Source organism: Plenodomus lingam (assembly GCF_022343315.1).
Source record: "Plenodomus lingam strain CAN1 chromosome Unknown contig_1, whole genome shotgun sequence".
Taxonomy (NCBI): domain Eukaryota; kingdom Fungi; phylum Ascomycota; class Dothideomycetes; order Pleosporales; family Leptosphaeriaceae; genus Plenodomus; species Plenodomus lingam.
Genome location: NW_027093927.1, coordinates 575,641 through 590,167, shown reverse-complemented (window position 1 = coordinate 590,167; position 14,527 = coordinate 575,641). Strand labels below are relative to the sequence as shown.

At 53.9% G+C, this 14,527-nt stretch overlaps 3 protein-coding genes across 3 annotated transcripts; 2 read left to right on the top strand and 1 right to left on the bottom strand.

The window, feature by feature from the left end:
- Window positions 1-44: 44 nt before the first annotated feature.
- On the bottom strand, window positions 45-3,265 carry IAQ61_000176 (uncharacterized protein; the record flags this gene model as incomplete). Its single annotated transcript, XM_003835288.2, has 3 exons — window positions 45-2,935; window positions 2,992-3,061; window positions 3,197-3,265. 3 exons carry the CDS (start codon window positions 3,263-3,265, stop codon window positions 45-47), a joined length of 3,030 nt encoding a protein of 1,009 aa, XP_003835336.2.
- Window positions 3,266-4,599: 1,334 nt separating this feature from the next.
- On the top strand, window positions 4,600-9,536 carry IAQ61_000175 (uncharacterized protein). Its single transcript, XM_066094558.1, has 5 exons — window positions 4,600-5,473; window positions 5,832-6,024; window positions 6,081-6,351; window positions 6,404-8,809; window positions 8,862-9,536. Exons 1-5 carry the CDS (start codon window positions 5,325-5,327, stop codon window positions 9,065-9,067), a joined length of 3,225 nt encoding a protein of 1,074 aa, XP_065955411.1. The 5' UTR covers window positions 4,600-5,324; the 3' UTR covers window positions 9,068-9,536.
- Window positions 9,537-11,753, top strand: IAQ61_000174 (uncharacterized protein; the record flags this gene model as incomplete). Its single annotated transcript, XM_066094557.1, has 3 exons — window positions 9,537-10,037; window positions 10,146-10,947; window positions 11,040-11,753. The coding sequence occupies exons 1-3, from the start codon at window positions 9,835-9,837 to the stop codon at window positions 11,751-11,753; spliced, it is 1,719 nt and encodes a 572-aa protein (XP_065955410.1). The 5' UTR covers window positions 9,537-9,834.
- Between the last annotated feature and the right edge of the window lie 2,774 nt (window positions 11,754-14,527).

Here is a 14,527-nt window from a genome sequence, read left to right as displayed (position 1 = left end):
AGCAATGACTAGGAGAGAGAGGTGCTAAAGATAGATGATGTCTCTTAGGTGGGATTGGCACCACCTTCATCCTCCTTAGCATCCTCCGCGTTCGACTCCTCCGTCGGCGCCGCTTGCTCTTCCTCAGCCTGAGCGGCGGCGGCGGCGGCCTCTGCTTCTCTCTGGGCAGCCAGTGCCGCAGCCGCAGCCGCATTCTCGCGCTCCCTCTTCTCCGCCTTGGCCTTCATGCGCGCAGCTTCGCGCTCAGCGTTCTCCTTGCGTGCACGTTCGTCCTTGGCCTTGCGCATGCGCTCCACTTCTTCGACGCCGCCGCTCTTCTTGAGTTTGCCTTCTTCAACAAAGGAGCCAAGCTCGCGCTTGAACTCATCGTCGTTTCTGGTCTCGAGTTCGCGCTGACGAGCCTTTTCCGCGCGTTCAATGGCTTCGAGGCGGCTCTCGTGGTTGGGTTGTAGCGCCTTGACTTCGCCTAGGACACCATCCCGTGCTTGTCGCGGATCGACTGCTTTGTCGAAAGAGGCAGCGTTGATCATATTCCGACCACTGGCCGTACGTGTTCCCTTGCCGGCCTCTTTCTCGCTCTCTAGATGCTGTTGTTTTGTCGCTTGCTCAACAAGCTCGAGTGTTTGTGCAGCTTTCTCAACGTCGTCTTGCAAATCAGCGGCGAGCTCTTCTTGCATAGTGAGCAGATCCCGCTCTTCGCAGACAGTTTGGAGTTCCTGCTCCCAAATCTTAGTCCAGATGGGCTTCTCTTTGGAAAGCATGTCTTGTAGCTTCTTGAGCTCTGCCGTTGCGACGGAGAGATCTTTGGCGGTGACTTCGAGTTGGCGCGGTAGCGGGCGGACGCCTCGCATGACTACATCCTTGCGCAAGTCTTCAATGAGATCTTGCAAGTCGTCTACTCGGTTCACAATCTTTTCAGAGTCTTCTTGCAGAGTCTTCTTGCCAGCGTTGATGTATGCGCGACCAGAATCACCGTCAAGGGTTGGCAATGCTGCCTTGATGGCCGTGGACTTGACAGCAGCAGCCTTGGTGCGAATCGTTGACATGCTAGCTTGTATGTCCGAGACAAAGGAGGAGTAGGTTTGCCTGACTACAGCCAAGTCACGGCGAAGAGACTGAACCTCGCTGAGTTGCGTAGCCGAGTTCACATTACCATCCAGAGGAACACCGGCTGATACTGCGCGAGAAGGTATCAGCGCCGAGTTGCGTCCGGAATTGAGAGTCGGTGCTGCGGCGATGCCCGCGAGTTCTTTTGCTGTTTGCTGTTGTCGTTCAGCAACGCGTTGGATGGTCGATTGCTGATCCTCAACAACCGTCTTGATGCTCTCGACGAGTTTGTTTAGCCCGCCAAACTTCTCGTCGAAATGACTCTTGACTTCGTCGAGTTGCTCAACATTAAGAACAAGAACCGATCGGTCCTTGATGTCATTCATATCTTCGAGCTCATAGCGAACGCCAGAGACTGGATCCTGGATGTGTATTTCCGGAAGCTCGCCATAGCGATGGGTATCCCAGGCGAACTTCTCGATGAATGCTAGCTGCAGACGGCCAGCGGAGAGGTCGGAACCGTCTGCGAAGACGTATTTTTTGATCTTGCTCTTGTATTGTAGGAAGAGTGTTAGCTCCTTTCCTTGCTGAGGCGATTGCTCAGGAATGAACTGTGTAGGCTGGGGCGAGGGCGTCTTTGTCCTGGAATGCCGATGCAATGAGGACGCCGGGGCCGGGCTGGGGGGAGTTTTGGCTGGTGATGCCACCTCGGATGCCATTTCGACCGGCTCGGCCAGGGGCCCGTTCAGGGTAGCACCCAGCGATGGCTGCTCGCCATCAGGGAATTGAGGATTTCCAAGTTTATCCTGAGGGGTCTTCATGAGGGGGCTATCCTCGGGTTCGGCCTGTTTTGGTGGTGGCATGTTTACAGCCGAACCCTGTGCACTCTCCTCGGAGATGCGTCTCGAGGCCTCGTTTGGCTGGTCAAACGAGAACTTTGTTTCTACAGCAGGACGTTGCTGGTTCGACCGTTGCCGGCTATGCATCGTCGAAGCTCTCGTTCGCACCGCATTCATGGATTCTCGAACATCGCGGCCTCGATTGGGTATGGGGGAATTCTGCACCTGCGGCAGTGGGACACCCGTTGTACCAAGATGCTTCTGTATCTGATAGGCAGAGAATCGGCGCGAAGCTCGCCGCTCCAGCTCTCCTCCTCTTTGTAGTGCGGCCAATGCATCTTCTTGTTTCGGTGGTGGAGGAGGTGGGGGAAAATCGACGGCGTAGTTTGCTTGCGCGGGCTCCGGGGTTCTGGGCATGGAGTCGGCTGCTGGGTAGGGGGCGATGACAGGCATTTGCTGGGCGGTCGTACTCGATAGGGAAGAGTTGGTAGACTGGTGGCTCGCTGCCGTCGAACGATTGCCTCTTGGGTTTGCAGGGAGCGACTCGTACTTGCTGGGTGACGCGCGACCGGTGCCAGAGCCGGCCACGGAGGAGGAGCGGGGTGGGAGATCAGGGCCGCTTGCGCCAAAATCCGCGTTTTCCCCTCTGGATGGCAGTCTTGTGCTCGCCGAGCGCGACTGCTGGCCATCATCGACCTCGCCGGCGCTGCCCACACTGCCTTGCCGCGGGCTGGTGCCGTTGAGGGAGCCATCTCGTCCTGTGCGCTGTCGCAGGCGTTGCTGCTTCTTCTTCAGACCATGCAGTAGGTTGATGATGATGTCTCGTATCCGCGGGAGGAAGTTGTCGAGGCTGGACTGCGAGGCCTCCTGGCTCAGCGTCTCCTCGAGGATGCCGCGCAACAGCTCGGGAACATTGCCAAGATCGTTTGTGTCGACGCCAATGGCGTTGAAGGCGCGCGAGGCGATGTTGAATTCATAGCCCAGGCGCACATAGACGTCCGAGACTTCGCTCTCGGTGGCCGTCCCGCGCGACCATAGGGTCAAGGTCTCTGCGTCGCGTTAGTCGGTGCAGCAAGGAGGGGCTGGGAGAGGACGGCGAACACACCAAGCAGCTGCTTTGTGGCGACAAGCAGGTGGGTGACGGACTTTTCTATTTGCGAGAGCTGCTGCTGTGGCTGCATGTCCGGTTGTGTGTGTCAGTGGCAGAAGAGGTGATGGGGCAGGCTGTGTGTGTCTATATAGATTTGGGTATACCGTGAGGTTGGGGTTGGGCGCGCAGTGTGGAGTGGTCACGCATGGGGCAGACTCACGTTCTTGGGCGCACGTCTCGACGAGCCCTGGGACGAGCGAATGGAGGCGGAGGAGGCGTCTTCGGTCATGGCGAGCACGGTGGCGGGTGTGCTGCGGTGGTGTAGAGTGGTCGCGTGGAGGAGGGCGAAGGCATTACATGGGTGGAGGGATGGAGGGATGGAGGGATGGGATGGGTAGGGCAGGCAATAGGGCAAGTCGGCTCCGCGTTGGCGTGCAATCGTCTAGTTGGAAGTTAGTGTGCCCATGTACCCATGTACCTATGTAGAGTAGAGCAGAGCAGAGTAAAGCAGAGCAGAGTAGAGCAGAGCAGAGTAGAGCAGAGTAGAGCAGAGTAGAGCAGAGCAGAGCAGAGCAGGTGGGTAGGCTCAGTAGGGGTAGGCACTCGTACTCTAGGCACAAGTACGTTTGGGGGAGCAGGGACATGTGGATTCTGATGCAACCTGGCTGGTGTCTGGCACGGTACCAGGTCTGGCCATTAGCCTATGCCCAGTATTGGTAGAGTACTCTACACAGGACCAAGTCCTGTCGTCGGCACGGGACTGTTCGTGCACTGTGGGAGGTAGGGGTTGGGTTGGGTTGGGGGGGGGGGACGGCTAGTACGGGAAGGGTTAGGGGCACGTGCTCTCACTCTCACTCTCACTCTCTCTCTCCCCGAGTGAGTGAGCAGTGAGCAAACTACGGTTGCCTGTTTCAGCGCTTCCTTCGCCTGCCATGTTTCAGCTTGTGTGTGCCTGGAGATGGATGGCCTAGGTAGGGTAGTGTAGGTATCTACCGGTAGTAGAGTCGTGGAGCAAACATGGATGGGGCAAGAGGACTGTTGTATGTACTTGCGTACGTCGTTTGTAGATGGTTTGTAGGTATGACACCTGGGTAGTTTGCTTGATTCGTGGCGTCCTCTCTTTTCTACTTTCTTGCTTTGTTCGAAACCGGTACCTGGTACCTTGACTGTCCTGCTGGCTGGATGCAGGTGGAATCACGTGTAGTCTACTTCACTGCACGTGTCGCCAGACCTACCTACCCCATGTACCGGTACTTCATGGGACAAGATACTTCCATGCAGGAAAACAGTAGCTGCCCGTATCCTGACCGCAGCGTCAGTACAGATCCCACCCTCTGTATGCGATGCCAGTTGTGAGTTGGTCCCATGTACTCATCACACCATCAATCTGGCCTTTTCTTACCAAAATCATGGTACCTATCCGTCAGCAACCAACATGGAAGGCATGGGATGATCATGTCCTAGCTATACAGTAGTCTACCTACAGTAGCGCACACGTTCATGCCCACTTGCAAAAGGTAGGGTAAGCGGTGGGCTGCTAGTCCCTTGAAGCGGTGAAACGTATCTTGACCAGGAAATCGACGGAGCACTGCATCCTACTCCTTCTCCTCCTCTTTTTCTTCTTCTTCTTCTTCTTCTTCTTCTTCTTCTTCCTCTTCCTCCCCTTTCTCTTCTCTTCCTTCTTGCTCAGTCCACGGTTGCGTCACCAAAGAAAGGCTTCTCTCCACATCCAACCCTGTCTACCTACAGTAGAGTATACCCACTTGGCCTGCCTCGACACCGCGGCAACGCCCATCCACGGGTACTTCCTGAGGCTGCCTTAGCGTCCGGTGTGGCTCTAGGTTGTTTCATCCAGCCGATCAGCTTGGCGTGGGCAGCATCTCACATTCGAACGACTGGCCAGTCTCTCTCGCACACGCACAGCCTCCCTAATCCTCTCCGCTGCTGTCGGACCACCAGCACCACCGCCGCCGCCGCCGTCTTGCTGCCAGACTCGCCCACTCTCTTCAGCGTCGCCCTGCCGTCGCATTGAGTAGTGCCCTGCGTTGCTCTTACCTCTCGCCTTCACCCCCCCCCGTCTCCATCGCCGACCAGGAGGAGCTTCTTGTTTCCTTCCCTCCTTCCCCCCGCAGCCTGCAGCCAGCACCTTCCTTCTCCCACACAAGCGACAAGCGACAAGCGACAAACCACAAAGGCCCCTTCCACTCCCCTCTTCTCCCCCTCCTTTCCCCCAGTCCCTCCCCTCTTCCTTCTCCCCTCTCCACTCTCCCTCCGCCCCCCCCCCCCAAAACGACAGCTGCGGAGCTCACCCACGCGAATCCCCGACGCCATCACCCACCACCCCATCCATGTCCGCTGCCGCTGCGACTCCAACTGTTGCCCCGTCCAATGCTCTGAACCCGTCCGCCAGCTCTGGCCGACCATTGAAGATGACCACGTCTGTCAAAGGCATTGACGTTCAGCGCAAGCCTGGAAGCCCCGTCGACGGCGGCCAGAGGTAAGCTCGCACTCACACTGCTACTTGCAATTCGCACTTCTCAGCCCACCAACCGTTACTTGCACATACATACACAAGCACACATACACTCGACCACCCACAGCTTTTTCTCGTGGCCAACAGCCTCGCACCCGTCATGCCTCGAGCGCTCTTCCGTCACCGCCACGGCTGCTACCCGGCGCGAATGGCTCGTGTGACGTGTGGTCAAGTCACATGAAGTCGCGGTGCGACAACGCTGTCCAGTAGCCGCTTGCCCCCTGTTATCATCCTGGCTGGATTATTTTTATCCTTCGTCGTCCTCTTACCTTGCCCGCATACTCGTCTGTGAGTCGCAATGCTAATTCAGTGCTCGCTTCAGGAAACCCCCGCCGCAAAAGGCATGGACTCAGGGCACCAATCCCATAACCCAGCGATCCTCCACGCCCGTCACCTCCAACGGCGCAGCAGCCCCCGTCAAGCCCCAGCATAACTCGACCGTACCCTCCGGCGAGACCGCAACGCCAATGAGACATCTCAATGATCGGATGATGTACCTGTTGGCCAATCTGACGGTGAGCCTTGGCCACATAAAGACTACCATCCCCAGCTAAGACTGACATGATGTTAGGGTCTACCTGGGACGATTACTTTGAAGAATGGCGAGAGATATTCGGGCGTGCTATCGGGCCATTCACTCGATCCAAGCGAACTACGCTATGTTTTCAAGATGGTGAAGAAGCTCGTACCTACTTCTAGTGCGCAAACCAATGGTACTGGCGACACCGACAGCTATGTAGGAACCGGCGACAGCTACGTAATGTCTTTCGACATGGGTGATGTTGCCGACTTCAATGTCAACAATGTCGTGCTGGACAAATCCCAGGCAAGGGCCCAGAATGGTGAGGATACTCTCAATCGCAGGATGCAATGTCAACTGACTTTTGTGAATAGGCACCGCTGGTTTCCGCACCGATACCGATATCTCGGGGCATATGGCTGTCCGTGAGCGCAACTTGCAAAGGTGGGAGCCAACGGAGACCGATTCGAACCTTTCGCTTGAGTCTTCCTCGCGGATAAATGAGTGGGATCAATTTGCTACTAATGAACGCATGTTTGGCGTCAAGAGCAACTATGACGAGAATCTCTACACAACGACGATCAACAAGAACGATCCACAGTATGCTCAAAGAGCAGCGCGTGCCGAGAAGCTAGCTCGTGAAATCGAGTCCAGCAGTGCACTCAACTCCCACGTCCGCGAAGAACGAGGCGGTCAAGTACCGGCTGATGATGCAGGGGCTGATGAAGAGGACAAATACAGTGGAGTTCGTCGCGACTTTCCCGCCCTGTCAACGGGACAGCCCAACAAGTATACGCCACCTGCACGACGTGCACCCGCAGCTCAGTCGTCCGTCTCTGGTGCGCCGATCGATCCTGCTATCATTTCAGCTGTTCCACGACCAGATTCGAAGTTGGCTCAACGTACTGCTAGCCCTGCAGCAGGAACGCCGGCACATACCGAGGCATCTCCAGCTACGTCAAACACCAAGGCTCCGGAACCTGCACCTTCGGACGCAGTGTCGAAGCCCGAAGCCAAGCAAGTCGATGTGCCCAAGCCCTCCATCGAGCAACCGCAGAAGCCGAGCAGTACCATAAAGCTGGGTGTAGCCGCGATTCCGCCTCGAAGGACTGGACGACCACACGATGCCACCACCAACGTCGAGCATGATCTGCTTGACTCCTTCAAGCAATTCTCCGCTGCAGAGAAACTACGCATATCCGACAGGCAGAGGGCGTTTGCACGCGAAAACAAGGCCGTCAAATTGAATGATCTGAAGAAATTTGCTCTCAACTTCAAGCTGAGCACACCTGTTCCCTCGGATCTGGTTCCTATCCTCGCCAAAGACGAGACAAAGCAACAGGCCATCGTCGAGAAGGCTCTCAAACAGGCACAAGAGGTTAAAAGTACACCTCCAAAGGCTTCGACTACTCCCTCAGACTCAAAGACAACTGCACGCTCTGCCACCAAACCTGACTCTGCCCAGCCTTCTTCAAATGGCCACGCAAATGGTCAGCAGAACCAGCGACCGCGTCCTGGTCAGACCGCATACGCTTCGGCAAGCATGCGTGACCGCACACATCAGAATTTAAACCAGACTCCCCTTCGTAACCAGGGTCCACTAAGCACACGTCTACAAATGAGTCAACAGCAACATAAGCAGCAAGGCAACATGACATACGGCACCGTACCCCAGCCTATACCCACTCAAGATATGCGTATGCCTCCTGCAGGTCCATCACAGCCCCCTAGCGGAATACAGACGCCCAGCTCTTCTCTTTCAAGATTCAACGTTCGCGCCAACGAATTCAAGCCGAATCCAGCAGCTCATACCTTTCAACCCGGTGGCAACCCTAGTGCCAATTCCAGTCCCAGACCCAACTCCGCTATGAAACAAGAAGTCCACCGGAGACCGTCGGCCATTACCAGCTTCTTTGGTGGTCAGAAGCCCTCAATAAAGCCCCTAGACGATAGAAATACCTTCAATGCGATCGGACGCATGGAAAAGGAATCTGAGAAAACTCACAATGGGAACATTCCACCCCCGTACAAGACTCCGCCAACATGGGACTTCCCAGCCGCCAATACGGACAAAGGTCACGTTCAGCTATTCGAGCATGCCGCTGCCACTGCACCCTTGACCGCGCCTCATGGTGCCATGGGAGGCGGGCCCATCCCCCATCAGCACCAGTTACCACCCCATCTTCAAGGAGCACCAGGCATGCCGCAAGGACCCACCCCCCAGCACACACCAGGTCGCCCGCCAGTCCAGCCGCATCCCGGACCCAATCAACATCATTACGAAGCACAGCATATGCAATTCTCTCACTCTACCTCTTCGATACAACCTTCTCCACGACCCATGCAACCTTATATGTACGGTGCCCAGCCCCAACAGATGTCTGGTTACCCCCAACCAGTACCAGTACCACAGTATGGATTGAGCCCGGGCGTGCAGCATGTCCCTCTAAGGAATGCACAAGGGGGCCAGTTCATCAGTCCTCCAGGGCCAGCGATGGGCGGTCATATGATGACCAACCAGCCTTCAAATGGACCTTTTATGCAGATGCCAGGCAACCCGCAGTTGCCCATGTACTCTCCAGCCCCTGGACCCGCTTATCCTCAATATTCTGGTCACATGCCTGGGCCCCCAGGTGCCAACGGCTTTCCAAGCCCACGGCCAGGTGCGCAAATGATGAGCCATCAGGGCTCGCAAGGAGGGCATCACCAGCAGCCACCAATGATGTACATGCAGCCTGGTGCCCCTGGGCCTCAGATGTACCAGATGCAGCCAGGATCAAGTAAGCAAACTACTGGGCCCTCCGCCACACGTGTTTACTAACAGTCTAGTAGTGACTCCAATGCGAGGGCCTTATGCTCAGCTACATCAAGGCCACTACGGCTCACCACAGCAGCATCATCAATTTCCACAGCAACATCGAGGCACTCCGAGCGGGAGTTACTCCCAGCCCATGATGCAGCAGCATTCGATGGGAGCCCCGATCCCGCCAACTGGGCCGGCCAACCACGGTCCAGAGACCAGTGACGAAGCCAAATGAGGCGTCCACCGGACGGCCTTGTTAAGGGCAGTAAAGTCTCCGCAGGTTCACGGCATCCGGCTCCTCTGGCTTGTCCATGACGGATACGCGAAGCCCGCTTTACGTTGAGCATAGGTGACTGTGACCTTCACGCCGTTATAGGTGTAGGTTATTCATGAGCGACTGGCGTTGGACGGGCATGGAAGGCGCGCAAAAGGGCAACGGCCCACCATGTGGCTTCTGACGGCAAGGAAAAGGGAGGCGACTTCAGTGCTACGGTTTGCCTGTTCATCTTCACATGAGGTGCAGGCGTAATGAGGAGTACAAGTCTAAGACTTGTGCATCACTTTAGGATACCAGACAATGTGAAAGGCGTAGAGTGGAGAGATTTGGTGAGAGGCTGAGGGGCGGCAACGTCCTGCCGCTTATGCAGTTTGTCTAGTGGATAACTGAGATTACCCGATAGCTATCAGAGCAATCAAATCGTAAACACTTGCCCTGATCGCCGACATGTGTAGTTGGGATGTTCGCCATGGAAATGCACCCCCTGGTCGGACTTTAGTTAGTTGCTTGTAGCTGACAGGGATCAGCAAGGTACAGCCCGAGCCCACGTGTTAGCGCGTCTCCACCGTTCCGCGTCGTTCCCGTAAACGTTCCGACGCTACCCTGGTTTCCATCCCAACGTCACTTCACCGCCGGAAGTGAGCTGTAACCGACGCACGTAAACCTCCCCGCATGTAGTTGTCCCTTCCATCCTGGCTACAGACGAAGAGATTGAGTTGCAGAGCATGACCGAAGACGACGCCGCTGCCGAACGACTCATCACCCACAGCCGCGATGTTCCGAGCAGCCCGCGCGATGAATACGCAGACGAAGATGGCGAGGAGTATGCGGGCATAGACGTGGATGAGAGTAGTCTGGTCTCTCCTGGGGCGTTTATATGGGGCTTGACTCTGTGTGCTGGTGTCAGTGGTCTTTTGTTTGGCTATGAGTACGTTTGCCTGTTTTAATACCATCTTGCCATGCCCTGCACCATATGCGTGGTATGCCCATATACAACACCCCCTACACCCACAGCTGTTCTAACGACGGAGAACAGCACCGGCGTAATCTCTTCGACCCTGGTATCCATCGGCTCAGACCTCTCCTCCCATCCTCTCACCACCCTCGACAAATCCCTAATCACATCGTGTACCTCATTCTTCGCCCTCCTCGCCTCGCCCTGTACCGGCCTTCTCGCTGACGCATATGGACGCAAAACCGTTATCCTGATCGCCGACGTCCTGTTCGTGGTTGGCGCTCTGATGCAGGCATGGACCACCACCGTAGCCGGTATGATTGTCGGCCGTAGCATCGTTGGTGCCGCCGTCGGAAGCGCAAGCTTCGTTGTGCCGCTGTATATCAGCGAATTGAGCCCTAGTCCATTTAGGGGCCGTTTGGTAGTGGTGAGCAGTTTGTTCATCACGGGCGGGCAGGTTGTTGCATATGTGATTGGCTGGTTGTTTTCCAACCGGTTGGGTGGATGGAGATGGATGGTCGGGTTGGGTGCGTTGCCTGCGGCCATGCAGTTTGGCGTGCTCTTCTTCTTGCCCGAGACGCCGCGCTTTCTGATCAAGGCGGGAAACAGGGGACAGGCGAAGAAGGTGTTGATGCAGGTTTATGCAGTTGGCGATGGGGACCAGGATTTGGTGGATGCCGTGTTGAGGCGCGTGGAGCGGGAGATTTTGGAGGAGGAGGATGCGGCTGGGTTGAGGGGGGCGCCTGGTATGGCGAAGACGGGGTGGAAAGCAAAGTTGGAAAAGGTGCAGGATACGTTTACACAGCTTATTGTTGTAGGAGGGAATCGGCGGGCGTTGGTGATTACGTGCATGTTGCAAGCCTTTCAGCAACTCTGCGGCTTTGTAAGTCTTCCTGATTTCCCATCTCTGCCTTTTGAAAAGCGAACAGCCACGCCCCCTTTCGTATCCACTAACCAACACACCACCACCAACAGAACTCCATAATGTACTTCTCCGCCACCATCTTCGCCCTCCTCTCCTTCTCCTCCCCAACACTAACATCCCTCTCCATCGCAATCACAAACTTCCTCTTCACCCTTGTCGCCTTCGCCTACATTGACCGCATCGGCCGCCGCCGCATCCTCCTCCTCTCCATCCCCATCATGGTCCTCGGCCTCGTCGTCTGCGCAATCGCCTTCCACCTCTTCGAAGCCGACCTGCCGCCCGCCAGCGCCGGCAACGGCACCATCGCCGTCAACGCGCTTACCAGCTTTGGCGTCGACTTGCACGACCTCGGGCAGAAGAAGGATCAGAAGCAGGATATGACGTACCCGATCCTCATCCTCTTCTCCATCATCACTTATGTCGCCGGCTACGCAATCGGCCTCGGAAACGTCCCCTGGCAGCAATCAGAGCTCTTTCCGCTCTCCGTTCGCTCGCTTGGTTCCGCGCTCGCTACGAGCACGAATTGGGCGTCGAATACCCTTGTCGGGGTTTCGTTTTTGCCCTTGATGGAGGCACTTGGGCCGGAGACTACGTTTGCGCTGTATGCGGCTGTTTGTGTGGCTGGGTGGGCGCTTGTCTGGCGGATTTATCCTGAGACGGCGGGGCTGGGGTTGGAGGATGTGGGTGGGCTGTTGGACGGGGGGTGGGGGGTGAAGGAGAGTGTGAGGAGGTTTCGGGAGAGGAGGGTGGGGAAGGGGAGGTGAACAGGTGGTGGGGGGAAGAAGGGGATGGATGGGGTTTGGTGGGAGGTTGGGGAATTGGTGGAATCGAGGGGTTGAGATGTGGTGGTTTTGTAGTCTGCGGCTTTTTTTCACCTATATGCGAATTGTATGAGTTGCAGGAATAGAAACTTTGGGGGAGATTATGTTTGACATGTTGGATTAATGTAACCCTGTCCTTGTCTCTCTCGCCATGACACAATTTTTGATTCAGTCTGGTTCTTCACATTTGTATAGGCTGTAATTGAAGATCCTTTGGCTTCTGAAGATCACTCCAATGAATCCCATTTTTTTGGTACGGCTGCAGTGCCGCGACATGTCCGCCTTGGACAATTATGAATTCCCCATCAAATAAACTATTTCTTCATCAACAATCCACTTTCCCAACTCATGAACCTTGAGATGCCTGTCACTCATTGCCCATTTAATAGCATTGTATTTTTCAACATGTGGGCCTGGCCCCCCTATGTGGTCTCATTAACCCGGGAGATTCAGAATCAGGCGTCTGCACATAGCAATGCTCCAACGCCGAGAATACCGGGCGATATCGCAGTCTACCACACTTTTCCCCCCTATACTCCCTGCATGTATCAGTGCAAATTTCTGCATTGACCTTGGAGATTCGAATAGAGCGGACTTTTTCCCTATTTGGTCCAGTCTACGTGTCGCTCTCGAATGTTGTGGAGAAGGTGAGATATCAAAAAGTCGAAATCAAAGACGTACTGAGTGAGGAAGATGTCCTTGATTTCGCAGCGCGTTTGCCGATAGGTGCTAGCTAGTCCGATCGTCGTCTTGGAGACATGACGGCAGGAAGGCCTTCTCCCCTCACTACGGTACAAAACTGGTTTACAGTAGCCATGTTTATCTAAAGTAGACTAAGAAGTAGTTTAGGTAGAAGAAGTAAACCTAAATAGGGTTTATTATACTATATATTTTACAAAAGTAAACTACTTTTATTTCTACTTCTATTAATCTACTAGTATTACGTAGTAATAACTAGTTTCCTACTAACTATTTAAGTATTTTGCCCCTCCTTTCTTTAATCTTCTTCACCACCTCTACCTCTACCACCACCTCTACTACCTATACCACTACCTCTATTATCACCACCTCCACTACCTATACTACTACCTCTATCACAAGAGAGAAAGATATAGGCAGTAGCAAGATCGAAGGCAGCAGTCTCACTAGCGTGCCACAAGGACGCATTGATACACCACGTAATTTGCGCAACAACGAGGAACACTTCAATGATTGACTTTTGTATCAGTATTAGAGGGTGACTCACGCCCGTGTAACGTGTATCTCATGTCGTAGTTGCACAGCAATGTCACTAAACTAAACACTTCCTAAACCAGACAACAGTCTATAATATTAACATTCATGATGTCTATGCAGCAATTGCCATTGTTCAAAATAAAATTAGGTCCCTTTTCAAACTGCCTTTCCTCAACAGGTTGTCAAACTGCCGCTCTAGTCGTTTGCCTGCGTGCCTGCCCATGAGACCATACAGTCATTATACCAAAGCCAAAGGATTTGAATTCAGAGAAAACCACAGATTTAGTTTAACTAGTCATATTTCAAAGCAGTGTCCAAGGTTTTGTACTGACGTAGTCGAGTTTGTAAATGCCTACACGGCATTAATAAGTTGTTTGCTGAAAACTCAATACATAGTCTAGAAGATCAAAGACGCCATTTAAAAAAGGATATTAGCAAGACTACAAGCAAATACCGCATCTTGTAATAGTTAGGGGTCACATCTATTAAAACAAACGCTCTACCTCTAACATACAAACACCCTCGCCCTCGTACCCACCCACCACCATACTGCCACCCCACTCCCCAACCCAACCATATAACCCCCCAAATCGCCCATTCCCCCATCAAGCGCGCAACCAGCAGTTGGTCGAGAGGTCAAGAGCTACTCATTTGTTTGAGAGAACTTCCAGACCGTCCTTCACCTGGTTGCCCGTTCGAATCCCACCGAAAACCTTGCTTTGCGCAATTGCAAAAAAGACTACACGACTTATAGCTTTGCAGTGTGTATTGCAGGGTTTTGGTCGCTTCCCTTTAGGGTTGTGCTTTTTTTGCTGGGGGGGGGGGGGGGTTGGGATGTGGACTTTTTTTTGGCTGGTGTGGAGTGAAGGTATGTAGGTAGGAGTTACTGTAGTCAAGTTGCTACAATATTCCACAATCTTTCTAGTTTTTGCCCCTAAGCATGAGTATATATTGCACCACAGCGCTTGGAACGCAGCTACATTTACTAACGCGGCAACTTAACTTTACAAAGCCATCATCGGGTGAATACAAGGGGTAGTTAATCTAGTACTTCTGCTACAAGAGGTGTTAATCAAAGCGAGCTAAAGTAGAGGTGATTAAGAAGGTGAATAGAGGCGTATATAGACACGTGCGCTGATATACTAGCATGTTTTAATAATAAATCATGTGTGGTATATCATATATAACAAGAGGAAGAATATAATAGAAAAGAGGAACATTCTGTTGACTAGTTCGCCACGATGATGTATTCGCCTGGGTAGAGATTCTTTTAAACACACGCACTTATGACGCACAAAACCGCGAACTCGCCGACATGCAAAACACCCACCCATGCTTCTTTATACTATGCAGATAACGTCAAGAGAAAAAAGAAACCCCCGATCGTCATTAAATCTCATAAACCCGTCATTCGTCCAAAATTCTAATGGCCCCCAAACCACCGTCCTAGGCCATGAGCCTCCAACTCCACACTGTGCCCC